Source organism: Bombina bombina, chromosome 7, assembly GCF_027579735.1.
Source record: "Bombina bombina isolate aBomBom1 chromosome 7, aBomBom1.pri, whole genome shotgun sequence".
In the NCBI taxonomy this organism is placed as follows: domain Eukaryota; kingdom Metazoa; phylum Chordata; class Amphibia; order Anura; family Bombinatoridae; genus Bombina; species Bombina bombina.
The window spans coordinates 256,296,886-256,313,938 of NC_069505.1; the positions used below are offsets into that span (position 1 = coordinate 256,296,886).

The 17,053-nt window shown below is 36.9% G+C and overlaps 1 protein-coding gene across 1 annotated transcript in view; it reads right to left on the bottom strand.

Annotated features, from left to right (window-relative positions):
- KLHDC8B (kelch domain containing 8B) overlaps positions 1–17,053 on the bottom strand; it is a 260,084-nt gene that overhangs the window by 162,033 nt on the left and 80,998 nt on the right. Inside the window, exon 2 of the mRNA XM_053688954.1 lies at positions 3,252–3,416. Within this exon, the coding sequence (XP_053544929.1) occupies positions 3,252–3,416 (165 nt within the window). The remainder of the gene's footprint in view (positions 1–3,251; positions 3,417–17,053) is intronic.

Sequence of the window (17,053 nt, forward strand, 5' to 3'; positions counted from 1 at the left end):
ACCCCTAAACCAACAACCCCTCACAATGCAACATGCATAATTAAACTATTAACCCCAATCCGCAATTCACCCACATCGCAATCTCCCTAATATATGAATTAACCCTGAACCCGACATTTACCCACATTTTGCGATCTCCCTAATATATGTATTAACCCCAGACCTGCCATTCACCCACATTTTGATCTCCCTAATATATGTATTAACCCCTAACTCGCCATTCACCCACATCGCAAACTACCTAATAGATGTATTAACCCCTAACCCACCATTAACCCACATCGCAATTAACTTAATATATCTAGTAACCCCTAAACCGCCAAACCCCCACAACACAATTAACCTATTTAAATTACTAAACCCCCTAATCTAACACCCCCTAAATTAACCCCAATTACCTAAATTAAAAAATACTAAATTGCAATTAAATTAAAAATCCTACTTTAAAAATAAAAAACACTAAATTTAAATTAATCGAAAATTACAAAAAAAAACTAAAAAAAAACTCTAGCAATACATAAAATAATAAACCAAATTATCAAAAATAAAAAAATTAAACCTAATCCCTATAAAAATAAAATAGACCCCCCAAAATAAAAACACCCCCTAATATAAACTAAACAACCAATAGCCCTTAAAAGGGCCTTTTGTATGGCATTGCCCTAAGCTCTTTTACATTAAAACATACTAAGTCCCCCCTCTAAAAGTAAAACCCCTCACCCACAAAACTCCCCAAAATAAAAAAACTAACACTAAAAAATTCTAAACTACCCATTGGCCCTAAAGGGGCATTTGTATGGGCATTGCCCTTAAAAGGGCATTCAGCTCTTTTTCAGTGCCCAAAATCCCTAATCTAAAAAAAAATTAAAAATTAAAAAATGTCCAACTCTAAACCCCAAATAGGTACTCACCATTCCTGAAGTCCGGCGGAGAAGGTCCTCTTCCAGGCAGCGGTGAAATCTTCTTGGAGCCGGAGACATCTTCCATCTTCATCCAGGACAAAGCCTGCACGGAGCGGAGATTACCACGGAACTGAAGACCGGCGACCACAGAGCCATGGAGCGTGGAGGATCCTCTTCGTACGATCACCGCCGTACACTGAACATTGAATGCAAGTTATTTAAATCAGCCAATAGGATAAGAGCTTCTTAAATCCTATTGGCTGTTCAAATCAGCCAATAGGATTTCAGTAGCTCTCATCCTATTGGCTAATTTCAATTTGAAGATTCAAATCAACCAATAGGAATGCAAGTGACGCCATATTTAAATGTGTAACTTGCATTCAATATTCAGTTTACATCAGTGATCGTACGAAGAGGATCCTCCACGCTCCATGGCTCTATGGTCGCCAGTCTTCAGTTCCGCGGTCCTCTCAGTTCCGCCCCGCGCCGGTTTGGTCCTGGATTAAGATAGAAGAAGATGTCTCCGCCTCCAAGAAGACTTCACCGCCGCCTGGAAGAGGACCTTCTCCGCCGGACTTCAGGAAAGGTGAGTACCTATTTGGGGCTTAGAGTTAGGTTTTTTTAATTGTTCTATTTTATTTTATTTTTTAGATTAGGGATTTTTTTGGCACTGAAAAAGAGCTGGATGCCCTTTTAAGGGCAGTAAAAGAGCTGAATGCCATTTTAAGGGCAATGCCGATACAAATGCCCGTTTAGGGACAATGGGTAGTTAAGGATATTTTTTGTGTTAGGTTTTTTTATTTTGGGGGGTTTGGCGGGTGGGGGTTTTTACTGTTAGAGTGGGGACTTAGTATATTTTACAGGTAAAAGAGCTGTTTAAAATGCCCTACAAAAAGCCCTTTTAAGGGCTATTGGTAGTTTAGTATTAGATTAGGGGGTGTTTTTATTTGGAGGGGGCATTTTTATTTTTATAGGGATTAGGTTTAATTTTTTTAATTTTTGATAATTTGGTTTATTATTTTCTGTAATGTGAGACTTTTTTATTTTTTGTAATTTTAGATTATTTTAATTTAATCTTAGTTTGTTTTTTAAGTACTTTTAGGATTTTTTATTTTAATTGTAATTTAGTATTTTATTATTTTATGTAATTTGGGGTTAATTTAGGGGGTGTTAGGTTAGGGGGCTTAGTAATTAAATTAGGTTTATTGCGATGTGGGAGTTTTGGCGGTTTAGGGGTTAATATATTAGGTTTATTGCAATGTGGGTTAATGGCGGATTAAGGGTTAATACTTTTATTACGTAGATTGCTATGTGGGTGATGGCGGATTAGGGGTTAATAGTTTTATTACGTAGATTGCGATGTGGGTGATGGCGGATTAGGGTTTAATAGTTTTATTACGTAGATTCCAAAGTGGGTGATGGCGGATTAGGGGTTAATAGTTTTATTAGGTAGATTGTGATGTGGGTGATGGCGGATTAGGGTTTAATAGTTTTATTAGGTAGATTGCGATGTGGGTGAATGGCAGATTAGGGGTTAATAGTTTTATTATGTAGATTGTGATGTGTGTGAATGGCGGATTAGGGGTTAATAGTTTTATTATGTAGATTGTGATGTGTGTGAATGGCGGATTAGGGGTTAATGGCTTTATTAGGTACATTGTGATGTGGGTGAATGGCGGATTAGGGGTTAATAGTTTTATAAGTTATTGTGGTGGACGTTGGCGGTTGACAGTTAGATATTGCGCATGCGTTAGGTGTTTGTTAATATTGTCAGGCAGTTACAGTGCTCACATTTTCAGCGTAAGGCTTGCTGCACCTGTCTATGTGTGTCGAGGTGAAAATTGAGTAAAATTCCTCCATTTTCGCTGCGTAAGTCCTTGTGCTGAATATGTGATACCGATTTGCGACACGGTTTTATGTTAGCTTATGGGAGTAAAAATAGCGGGCGACGGTTGAAATATACGAGCCCCATTTATATGCAGCGCTGTATATGTGATAGCAAAACCGCATAAAAAACGGCATCACCGGCTTTTGCGGGCAACGCCACATATGTAATCTTGCCCAGAGAGAGAGATTAATTGTATAGGCAATTACCACATCTAGGCAAGTATCCCGCTTGCTATATATAATTACTTTGATATCCTATTAATGATTTATAGATATATGTGGATTTTGCTACCACTAACTAAAATAAACATTGCCAAGCATCCAATAAAAGTAAAACAATTATATTTTAACTGTAATAGCACATTGCAGGGTCTATGCACAATCAGATGACATTTCCAGTTTGTATTTATTCTGTACATATGATTTATTTTTATTATATTGGTTGGTGATGTGACAACTTACCTAAGACATAGATTTTGTATCCACGCAGAAAAACAGATGCTCCATAGCGCGGCGTTGGCATGGATGGCAGCTGTTGCCAATTATCCCTTCCCAGTTCATAAACCCTGACAAAGGCCTGAGGGGATGTGTCTGCGCCCATTCCCCCCAGTGCATAGATCTTCCCTTCTGCAAGAGAATTGGGACAATGTAAATAAACTCAGATGACGGTCAGGCTCATAAAACTAAATAACTGCACCTACACCAAAAATAAACTATCACATAAGATGTATCTTCAGTTTCAATTGTTACCTGCGTATTGAAGCTCAGCTGCTAGGAAAATGTGTATACACTTTTAAATGTATTTCTTTTATCCAGTTGACCTCTTTTTATTAATCTCTTGTTTAAATGTAGCACCTTTCCATATGAGAATACTGAAGTAGACTATATATATATATATGTGTGTGTGTGTGTGTGTATGTATATATATATATATATATATATGTGTGTGTGCGTAAATATATATATATGTGTGTGTGTATGAGTGTGTGTGTGTGTATATATATATATATATATATATATATATATATATATGTGTGTGTGTATGAGTGTGTGTGTGTGTATATATATATATATATATATATATATATATATATATGTGTGTGTGTGTGTATATATATATATATATATATATATATATATATATATATATATATATATATATATATATATATATATGTGTGTGTGTGTGTATATATCTATATATATATATATATATATATATATATATATATATACAGGTAGCCCTCAGTTTATGCCAGGGTTAGGTTCCAGAAGGAATGGTTGTAAATCGAAACCGTTGCAAATTGAAACCCAGTTTATAATGGAAGTCAATGGGAAGTGAAGGAGTTAGGTTCCAGGCCCCTCTCAAAATTGTCATAAGTAACACCTAATACATTATTTTTAAAGCTTTGAAATGAAGACTTTGGGGGGTAGTTATCAAGCCGTCAACCTCAAATACGCTGCGTATTCCGCAGCGTATTTGTGGCGAGGCTGATACGCCTTAGTTATCAAAGGCTCGAGACCGGCAAAAGTAGAATTTTGTGACGTCAGCTTCGATCCGCCGGACTCAGTCCGACACAGATCGATTCTTACGTCACTCCAGATGTTCCGCACACAAGTGCGGCACATTCTCACTACTTTTGCTAGCTATCAAAAAACTAGCAGGTACGATCAGCAGTTTTACGGCCCAGCGTACCTGGTTTTCAAAGCGCCAGCCTGGAGGCGGCGGATCCCATAGGAATCAATGGGAGTCTGACCATAGCGAAAGTACAAGTTCGCTGCTGACAGACATCCCATTGATTCCTATGGGAGCTGTCTACACCTAACACCCTAACATGTACCCCGAGTCTAAACACCACTAATCTGACCCCCCCTACACCGCCGCAACTAAATAAAGTTATTAACCCCTAAACCGCCGCTCCCGGAGCCCACCGCAAGCTACTCTATACATATTAACCCCTAAACCGCCGCTCCCGGAGCCCACCGCAACTATAATAAATGTATTAACCCCTAACCCGCCGCTCCCTGAACCCGCCGCAACCTATATTAAATGTATTAACCCCTATCCTGCCCCCCCTACACCGTCGCCACCTATAATACATTTATTAACCCCTATCCTGCCCCCCCTACACCGTCGCCACCTATAATAAATTTATTAACCCCTATCCTGCCCCCCACTATGCCGCCGCCACTGTAATAAAATGATTAACCCCTAAACCTAACCCTAACCCTAACGCCCCCTAACTTAAATATTAATTAAATAAATCTAAATAAATTAACTCTTATTAACTAAATGAATCCTATTTAAAACTAAATACTTACCTTTAAAATAAACCCTAATATAGCTACAATATAAATAATAATTATATTCTAGCTATCTTAGGATTTTTTTTTATTTTACAGGTACCTTTCAATTTATTTTAACCATGTACAATAGCTATTAAATAGTTATTAACTATTTAATAGCTTACCTAGCTAAAATAAAGAGAAATGTACCTGTGAAATAAATCCTAACCTAAGTTACAATTACACCTAACACTACACTATACTTTAATAAATTATTCCTATTTAAAAATAAATACTTACCTGTAAAATAAACCCTAAGATAGCTACAATGTAATTAATAATTATATTATAGCTATCTTAGGATTTATATTTATTTTACAGGTAACTTTGTATTTATTTTAGCTAGTTAGAATAGTTATTAAATAGTTATTAACTATTTAATAACTACCTAGCTAAAAGAAATACAAAATTACCTGTAAAATAAATCCTAACTTAAGTTACAATTAAACCTAATACTACACTATCATTAAATTAACTAAATAAACTACCTACAAAGAACTACAATGAAATACAATTACATAAACTAACTAAAGTACAAAAAATAAAAAAAGCTAAGTTACAAAAAATAAAAAATTAAGTTACAAACATGTTAAAAATATTACAACAATTTTAAGCTACTTACACCTAATCTAAGCCCCCTAATAAAATAACAAACCCCCCCAAAATAAAAAAAATCCCTACCCTATTCTAAATTACATAAATTTCAAAGCTCTTTTACCTTACCAGCCCTTAAAAGGGCCATTTGTGGGGGCATGCCCCAAAAAGTTCAGCTCTTTTGCCTGTAAAAGAAAAATACAACCCCCCCCCCAACATTAAAACCCACCACCCACATACCCCTAATCTAACCCAAACCCCCCTTACAAAAACCTAACACTAATCCCCTGAAGATCATCCTACCTTGAGTCGTCTTCACTCAGCCGAGCCACCGATGGAACTGAAGAGGACATCCGGAGCGGAAGAAGTTAATCCTCCAAGCGGCGCTGAAGAAATCTTCCATCCGATGAAGTCATCATCCAGGCGGCGCTGAAGAAGTCTTCGATCCGGCCGATGTCATCTTCAAAGAGGCGCTGAAGAGGTCTTCTATCCGTGCGAAGTCATCTTCCAAGCCGGGTCTTCAATCTTCCTTCCGCCGACGCGGAACCACCTTCTTCACCGACGGACTACGACGAATGACGGCTCCTTTAAGGGACGTCATCCAAGATGGCGTCCCCTCAATTCCGATTGGCTGATAGGATTCTATCAGCCAATCGGAATTAAGGTAGGAAAATCTGATTGGCTGATGGAATCAGCCAATCAGATTCAAGTTCAATCCGATTGGCTGATCCAATCAGCCAATCAGATTGAGCTCGCATTCTATTGGCTGATCGGAACAGCCAATAGAATGCGAGCTCAATCTGATTGGCTGATTCCATCAGCCAATCAGATTTTCCTACCTTAATTCCGATTGGCTGATAGAATCCTATCAGCCAATCGGAATTGAGGGGACGCCATCTTGGATGACGTCCCTTAAAGGAGCCGTCATTCGTCGTAGTCCGTCGGTGAAGAAGGTGGTTCCGCGTCGGCGGAAGGAAGATTGAAGACCCGGCTTGGAAGATGACTTCGCCCGGATAGAAGACCTCTTCAGCGCCTCTTTGAAGATGACATCGGCCGGATCGAAGACTTCTTCAGCGCCGCCTGGATGATGACTTCATCGGATGGAAGATTTCTTCAGCGCCGCTTGGAGGATTAACTTCTTCCGCTCCGGATGTCCTCTTCAGTTCCATCGGTGGCTCGGCTGAGTGAAGACGACTCAAGGTAGGATGATCTTCAGGGGATTAGTGTTAGGTTTTTGTAAGGGGGGTTTGGGTTAGATTAGGGGTATGTGGGTGGTGGGTTTTAATGTTGGGGGGGGGGTTGTATTTTTATTTTACAGGCAAAAGAGCTGAACTTTTTGGGGCATGCCCCCACAAATGGCCCTTTTAAGGGCTGGTAAGGTAAAAGAGCTTTGAAATTTATGTAATTTAGAATAGGGTAGGGATTTTTTTTATTTTGGGGGGGTTTGTTATTTTATTAGGGGGCTTAGATTAGGTGTAAGTAGCTTAAAATTGTAGTAATATTTTTAACATGTTTGTAACTTAATTTTTTATTTTTTGTAACTTAGCTTTTTTTATTTTTTGTACTTTAGTTAGTTTATGTAATTGTATTTCATTGTAGTTATTTGTAGTTAATTTATTTAATTAATGTAATGATAGTGTAGTATTAGGTTTAATTGTAACTTAAGCTAGGATTTATTTTACAGGTAATTTTGTATTTCTTTTAGCTAGGTAGTTATTAAATAGTTAATAACTATTTAATAACTATTCTAACTAGCTAAAATAAATACAAAGTTACCTGTAAAATAAATATAAATCCTAAGATAGCTATAATATAATTATTAATTACATTGTAGCTATCTTAGGGTTTATTTTACAGGTAAGTATTTATTTTTAAATAGGAATAATTTATTAAAGTATAGTGTAGTGTTAGGTGTAATTGTAACTTAGGTTAGGATTTATTTCACAGGTACATTTCTCTTTATTTTAGCTAGGTAAGCTATTAAATAGTTAATAACTATTTAATAGCTATTGTACATGGTTAAAATAAATTGAAAGGTACCTGTAAAATAAATATAAATCCTAAGATAGCTAGAATATAATTATTATTTATATTGTAGCTATATTAGGGTTTATTTTAAAGGTAAGTATTTAGTTTTAAATAGGATTCATTTAGTTAATAAGAGTTAATTTATTTAGATTTATTTAATTAATATTTAAGTTAGGGGGGCGTTAGGGTTAGACTTAGGTTTAGGGGTTAATCATTTTATTACAGTGGCGGCGGCGTAGTGGGGGGCAGGATAGGGGTTAATAAATTTATTATAGGTTGCGGCGGGTTCATGGAGCGGCGGTTTAGGGGTTAAACTATTTATTTAGTTGCGGAGAGGTGCGGGATCAGCAGGATAGGGGTTAATAATTTTATAATAGAGGGCGACGGTGTAGGGGGGGCAGGATAGGGGTTACTAGGTATAATGTAGGTGGCAGCGGTGTCCGGGAGCGGCGGTTTAGGGGTTAATACATTTATAAGACTTGCGGCGGGGTCTAGGAGCGGCGGTTTAGGGGTTAATACATTTATAAGACTTGCGGCGGGGTCTAGGAGCGGCGGTTTAGGGGTTAATACATTTATAAGACTTGCGGCGGTGTCCGGGAGCGGCGGTTTAGGGGTTAATACATTTATAAGACTTGCGGCGGGGTCTAGGAGCGGCGGTTTAGGGGTTAATACATTTATAAGACTTGCGGCGGGGTCTAGGAGCGGCGGTTTAGGGGTTAGTAACTTTATTTAGTTGCGGGGGCCTCCGGGGGCGCCGGTATAGGGGGTAGAACAGTGTAGTTTAGTGTGAGTGCTTAGTGACAGGCTAGCAATAAAGCTGGGAAAAAGCCGAAGGGCAGCGAGATCGGATGAGTGATAACTGTCACAGTCCGCTGCTCATCGCCCCGCGGCTTTTTGACAGCTTTATTTGATAACTTAGGCGAACGTATTCAAGGTCCGCGGCGGCGAAGGTAGGCGAGCTTAGGCGGACGTATTGGACCGGCGAAGCCAGAAAAGTAGACGGCTTGATAAGTAGCCCCCTTTAAATGCTAAACAACATTATAAACCTAATAAAATAATCACACAACACAGAATATATAATTAAACTAAGTTACATGAACAAAAACATTTGCTAAACAACATTATAAACCTAATAAAATAATCACACAACAAAGACTTCACTTGCATTTTTCTGCAAACAGTTCTTTCTATGCATTCCAATCTGGACTGCGTTATAGACAGGAAGATCTTGTTCCTTTGAAATCTGCTCGATAGCTCAGGTCTGGTTAAACTGATTAATTTCAGCTTGCTTGGCTTTGCTGCAACACAAGCGGACAGCTCCACCTACTGGCTATTTTAATAAATGCACTGCTTCTCAATGCTTTTCAAGAGCAGTCACATGACTGGAAAAAAAGGTTGTTATTCTGAAACGGTGTAAATTGAACTGAGGGCCACCTGTATATGTGTGTGTGTGTGTGTATATATGTGTGTGTATGTGTACATATCTAATTATGTGTTTTACTGTATATTTAATGTACATATTTCACATTCCAATGTTCTTCACTTACAGGATAATATAATTTTTATTGTAAATACGTATTTCTATATATATATATATATATATATATATATATATATATACCTATACCTGTATATTTATTCCTATAGATATATAGGTATAGATATCTATTTTACATTAACATTATCACAAGTATATTGAAAAAAATATATTTAATAATAAAAATTAAAAACATTTACTTGAGGAACATAGAATTGTAAAATATGCATAACTAGCATCAGGGTTTACGCTTTAGGTCTAACACAGTGTTTGGTTTAATGCACATGCAGAGGCCCATTTATCAAGCTCCGTATGGAGCTTGAGGGCCTGTGTTTCGGGCGAGTCTTCAGACTCGCCAGACACACAAGTTATGGAGCAGCGGTCTAAAGACCGCTGCTCCATAACCGGTCCGTCTGCTCTGATGAGGCGGACAGGAATCGCCACAATACAACCCGATCGAGTACGATCGGGTTGATTGACACCCCCTGCTGGCGGCCGATAAGCCACGAGTCTGCAGGGGGCGGCGTTGCACTAGCAGCTCTTGTGAGCTGCTGGTGCAATGCTGAATACGGAGAGCGTATTGCTCTCCGCATTCAGCGATGTCTGTCGGACCTGATCCGCGCTGTCGGATCAGATCCGACATACATATGATAATTCAGCCTCGAAGAATTACATAGTAACATAGTAACATAGTAACATAGTAACATAGTAGATAAGGTTGAAAAAAGACTGAAGTCCATCGAGTTCAACCTATACAAATCTAAAATACTTACAAAAAGGTCCAGTTAAGCTTAAATAACCCCATTAAAATGTGACCCATTTAATACTAGCAATCATATCCATGAATTTTGTTTATATACAGAAATTTATCCAGACTATTTTTAAATGTATCTATGGTATTGGCATTCACTACCTCCTTTGGTAATGAGTTCCACAATTTTATTGCTCTTACAGTGAAAAAACGTTTCCGTTGCAGGAGATTAAATCTCCTTTCCTCCAACCTTAAATTATGACCTCTTGTCAGAACCAATTTTCTTGGAATAAAAAGAGCTTCTGCCATCTCTGTATATGGGCCTTGAATATATTTATATAAAGTAATCATGTCACCTCTCAAGCGCCTTTTTTCTAAAGAGAACAGACCCAGTTTGGCTAGCCTCTCCTCATAGGTTAATTTCTCCAATCCCCTTATTAGCTTTGTGGCCCTTCTCTGAACTTTTTCTAGTTCTGCAATATCTTTTTTAGCAATCGGTCCCCAGAACTGCACTCCAAACTCAAGGTGAGGTCTTACCAGGGCTTTATATAATGACAGAATTATGCTTTCCTCCCTTGAATCAATGCCTCTTTTAATACATGCTAGTATCTTATTAGCCTTTGAAGCCGCTGCCCTGCATTGTGCACTCATCTTTAGCTTGTTATCTATTACTACTCCCAAATCCCTTTCCTCCTGTGTTTGGCTAAGTCTTGTCCCATTTAAAAAATACATAGCCTGCTTATTTTTACTTCCAAAATGTAGAACCTTACATTTTTCCGTATTAAATCTCATTTTCCATTCACTTGCCCATAGTTCTAATTTTAGCAAATCCCTTTGCAAAGAGAGTTCATCCTGCTCTGACCTAATGACCTTACTTAACTTAGTATCATCTGCAAAAATAGAGATGTCGCTATTTAATCCTTGCTCCAAGTCATTTATAAAAATATTAAAAAGAACAGGGCCCAGTACTGATCCCTGGGGGACGCCACTGATTACCTTTGTCCAATCTGAGTATGATCCATTTACTGCTACTCGTTGCTCCCTATCTTTTATCCAGTTATTTATCCATGAGCTAACATTTTCAGCTATTCCCAGTCCCTTAATTTTGTGCATTAATCTCTCATGTGGCACTGTATCAAATGCCTTTGCAAAATCTAAGTATATCACATCAACTGATTCCCCTTTATCTATATTTTTACTTACTTCCTCGTAGAATCTAATTAGATTAGTTTGACATGATCTATTTCTCCTAAAGCCATGCTGATTAGAACTCATAATCTTGTTTACACGAATATGCTCATCAATATAATCCCTTATAATCCCTTCAAATATCTTCCCCACTATTGATGTCAGACTAACTGGTCTATAGCTTCCTGGATCATCCCTGCTTCCCTTTTTGAAGAGTGGCACCACATCAGCTTTACGCCAATCCTGGGGTACCATGCCTGAGGATAATGAGTCTTGAAAAATTAAGAGTAAAGGTTTGTCTATAACAGTGCTAAGTTCACTTAACACCCTTGGGTGTATTCCATCTGGGCCTGGAGTTTTATTTACCTTAATATTTTTTAGTTTTTTCCTGATATCCTCTAAACAAAACCCAGTTAGTGGTATGGACTGGCATGTTCTATTCTGTTCCAAAGTATCATTCAATGGTTCCTCTCTTGTGTATACTGAAGAAAAAAACTGGTTTACTTATCTTACATCACGTTGTTGGATTATTAAATATTAAAAAACATATAATAATAATGATTTAAATGTATTATTATAGATACTGTAATATATATATATATATATATATATATATTTACAGTATCTATAATATTTACTTATACATTTTTTTTTAATATTTCATTTTTTTATTTCAATAACATGATGTAAGATTAGTAATTCTTCAAGAACTTTAATCCAACATTATGTTTTAGGTCTAACGTGGTGTTAGTTTAGCGCACATGAAGAATTGCTAACCTCAGTGCGTGTTATTGAAATATTACATATAAAATATTAAAATGTTAATAACAATTATTTAAAAAAATATTATACATACTGTAAAACAAATTTTATATATATTATTTAGCATTTTTTTAGTATGTAGAATACTTTTTAATAATGTTTTTTTTTTATTTATTTTATATGTAATATTTCAATTTCGTGCATTGAGGTTAGCAATTCTTCCTGTGCGCTAAACTAACACCATGTTAGACCTAAATTGCAAAACGCAAAGTGTAATAAGCAAGGTTTACATTCCTATGTTCTTCACATAGAATTTGTTTTTTTTTTAATTTTTAGTATTAAATATATATTTCTATATTTATCTGATAATATTAATTTAAAATATATATCTATACCTATAAAGCTATATGAATAAATATATAGGTATATGCAATAAAAATTGCATTGTTCTGTACGTGAAAAAGATTGGACTGTGAAATATTCATAACTCCTGTCGGGTTAGTGCATGAGCGATAGGTGTTAGTTTTTTTTTCTTCTGCGCTCGCAATTGAAGTCTATGGGGAGAATGTGTTAACACGGTCCCGATATTAGGTTAGTGGACATCAGGTTTTGCGTGAGCGCATACTTTTAACTTTCAATTTGTAATGCGCATGCAACCCAAAACAAAGTTTAAATGGCGCACCACTTGTAATCTGGACCAAAGTGCTTAAGACACATGCACGTTCCTGAGCATAGTATGAATAATATTGTACATTCTGACCAAAACAAGAAAGTTGTTATATCACTACTTCTGCATGGGCTCCATAAGAGGAAGTAAATCTAACTATATTTCTAATTAAAAACATTAGCTTTTTTATGAGGTGTCCTTTAGTAAGTGAAAAATTAAAGGAACATTACATGAGAGTGTAGTATAAAATGTAAATGAATATGTAGTAAACTTTTTTATAGTTTTTTAGGGTTGCACCGATACCAATACTAGTATCGGTACCGATACCAAGTATTTGCATGAGTACTTGTACTTGTGCAAATGTACCGATACTTAAACCGATACCTCCACTTCCTACCCATATGCTATCTTGTGGCATTTTTTTCAAACTGTATGTTCCCATTTCATTTTAAACTGGAGTGGAGACTAAACTAAAAATTGTTTACTACTGTTCTGCCAATACAAATTGCTGTAATATGTATTATTGTAGGAGAGATCACTGTACCTCGTTCAGACAAACCCCTGAAGTACTGGGCAGTTAATAAACTGATTTCCAGCTCTGGCTAAAATGGCCCAAAAATATCTTTCTGCCCCATGCAGTAGTGTGGAAAGTGAAAGACTGTTCAACTTAGAGTCGAACCTCCATACAAATGTCAGATTGATGTTATATAACAGCCCTACAACCCAATTGCATCACACCTTTAAATTTAATATTTTATTGTAATATTTTTTATTTATAAACGTGTTCAGTGAACATTGTGACAAATAAAATGGTTTTATTATTTCATAATGTCTTTTGAATTACAGTCCTCTATAATTATAAAGAAGGAATCTTAAATAATTATTATTATTACTGTATTGTGCTTGGTAAAATGTCACATGACATTAAAAAAAAAGTATCGGTAATTGGTATCGGCGAGTATTTGAAAACAAGTATCGGTACTTGTACTCGGCCATAAAAAAATGGTATCGGTGCAACCGTAGTTTTTATATACTTTCATTATTAACTGTTGCCTAGATTACGAGTTTTGCACTAAACAAGGTGCGAAACTAAAGGCAAAAAAGTTGTGTTATTTCACTCTCCATAGCGCTGCCATTACAAGTTACTGAAAAGCCTCCTTGTGCGTGGGATATGGATGTGTTAAGCTCCATACTGCACAAAATCCAAGGGCTGATTTGACGTGCTCGTGCACGCTTTCCCCCATAGACATCAATGGGGAGAGAGTGTTAGAAAACATCTGAAGTGCGGAATGAAAAGCTCCGTAACGCAACCCCAGTGATGTCTATGGGGAAACAAAAGTTATGTTTAAACCTAACACCCTAACATAAACCCCAAGTCTAAACACCCCTAATCCACCGCTCCCCGACACAAAATTAAATGATTAACCTCTAAACCTCTGGCCTCCCATATCGCCGCTACTAAATAAACCTATTAACCCCTAAACCTCCGACCGCCCACATTGGTGCTACTAAATTAACCGATTAACCCCTAAACCGTCAGCCCCCCACATCGTAAAACACTAAATTAAACTATTAATTCCTACAATATAACTATCTTAAAATAAATAAAACTTACCTGTGAAATAAAAATAAACCTAACATTAAACTATAAATTAACCTAACATTACTATTCTAATAAAATAAAAAATACTACCAATTAAAAACCTAAATTACAAATTTAAAAAAACCTAACACTACGAAAAAAAATAAAAAATCTAAAATGACAAAAAATAATAAACACTAACGGCTAGATTTAGAGTTTTGTCGGTAATGACCCGCGTAGCTAACGCTGGTTTTTTTTTCCCCGCACCTTTTAAATACCGCTGGTATTAAGAGTTCACAGAATGGCTGCGTTAGGCTCCAAAAAAGGAGCGTAGAGCATAATTTACCGCCACTGCAACTCTAAATACCAGCGGTGCTTACGGACGCGGCCAGCTTCAAAAACGTGCTCGTGCACGATTCCCCCATAGGAAACAATGGGGCAGTTTGAGCTGAAAAAAAAAAATAACACCTGCAAAAAAGCAGCGTTCACAGGGCCGTCTTTAATATTGACTGGACCCTGGGCGAAAAATTTTTTGGGCCCCCCCCCATGCAATTTCGCTCTCCACCCCAACATCCCAAAAAACAACTAAATCTTTTTTTTTTTTTTTAATTATTAGCCCAGCAGTGGATTATCCACTACTGAGCTAATCATTTAAAAAAAGAAATAAATTGCAATATGTGAAACTGGACCTAAGCAGTACTAATAAGTAAATAAATATATAAATTCCTTCACTGTGGATTCATTTAATATTCTTTTGAATGTGATTCTGCTGTGAGGTTAGTTGGTTAAAGAGATTTAGGGCAGCCAACAGGAGCAAAGCAAGGTAAAGACTGAGGAGGAAGCATGGAGGTGCAGTATAAGTTTACTGACTGGAACAGCAGAACTACTATGGTAAGCTGTAAAATCTGAGACAGAGAGAAAACAAAAACTATAAAAATAAACCTTACATTAATGTGTGAAGTATCAGCATGACACTATACATCAGCCACAGCAGCACATGTCACTTCTTTGCTAGGAAAAAGTTCCCTCTCACCTTGCACTAGACACTGCTGCATGGGGAGGGGTGTGTGTGCACTCACTTTTTTCTTCCCACTGACACCTTTCTACAAAGCACTGTTCCCCTAACAAACTTCAGTTAGTTGATCTTAGGGCCACAGCAGAAAGAGCAGGGCTAAGGGAACCAGCAGACTGGATGCTGTCTGTCCAAGGCTGCATGGATACAGAGTGAGATGAGTCACACAGCCTCAAGACTGAAGAGAGCAGTGTGTGCAGCTGCACAGATGATCAAATCCTCACGTGCTTGCCGCTCCAGCTTTCTGCTGCATGCACATACAGTCAACCCTACCCAGAAACAATCCCCACAACCAGAGCAGTGACCTGGTAACAGTGGTAACCCCAGTAGGACCTTTTATGATGCAGTGGGAATGGCTGGATGCCGAGTTAGGACTTAGCATTCAGTGCCTCATAGTGCACATCTAAAGCAGCATATGGCAATAGCTTGGCATGTCACATGACACCAGCACGGTCTGGCACAGTTTTAAAATATATATATATATATAAACAGACTATTTTTGACTGTGACAGTATTAGGATTGAATGTGTGTGTTTCCCATTTCACATCAGCAGTCTGGTATGAACCATTAAAAAAAAAAAAAAAAAAAAAAATTTTTTTTTTTTTTTTTTTTAGGACTCTTGGGCCCCTCAACAGAAACTGGGCCCTGGGCAGCTGCCCCTTTTGCCCTGTGTTAAAGACGGTCCTGAGTGTTCAGCTCCTAATGCAGCCCCATTGTTTCCTATGGGAAACACTTCCTAAGTCTGTAGCTAACACCCTAACATGAACTCAGAGTCTAAACACCCCTAACCTTACACTTATTAACCCCTAATCTGCCGCCCCCGCTATCGCTGACACCTGCATATTTTTTTAACCCATAATCTGCCGCTCCGTACACCGCCGCAACCTACATTATACCTATGTACCCCTAATCTGCTGCCCCTAACACTGCTGACCCCTATATTATATTTATTTACCCCTAATCTGCCCCCCCACAATGTCGCCGCCAGCTACCTACAATAATTAACCCTAATCTGCCGACCGGACCTCACCGCTACTATAATAAATTAACCCCTAAAGCTAACTCTAACCCGAACCCTAACACCCCCCTAAGTTAAATATAATTTAAATCTAACTAAATAAATTAACTCTTATTAAATAAATTATTCCTATTTAAAGCTAAATACTTACTTGTAAAATAAACCCTAATATAGCTACAATATAAATAATAATTATATTGTAGCTATTTTAGGATTAATATTTATTTCACAGGCAACTTTGTATTTATTTTAATCAGGTACAATAGCTATTAAATAGTTAATAACTATTTAATAGCTACCTAGTTAAAATACTTACCAAATTACCTGTAAAATAAATCCTAACCTAAGTTACAATTAAACCTAACACTACACTATCAATAAATGAGTTAAATAAAATACCTACAATTATCTACAATTAAACCTAACACTACACTATCAATAAATTAATTACATAAAATACCTACAAATAAATACAATTAAATGAACTAACTAAAGTACAAAAAATAAAAAAAGCTAAGTTACAAAAAAAAATAATAATAATTTACAAACATAATAAAAATATTACAACAATTTTAAACTAATTACACCTACTCTAAGCCCCCTAATAAAATAACAAAGCCCCCCAAAATAAAAAAATGCCCTACCCTATTCTAAAATTAAAATTGAAAAGCTCTTTTACCTTACCAGCCCTTAAAAGGGCCTTTTGCGGGGCATGCCC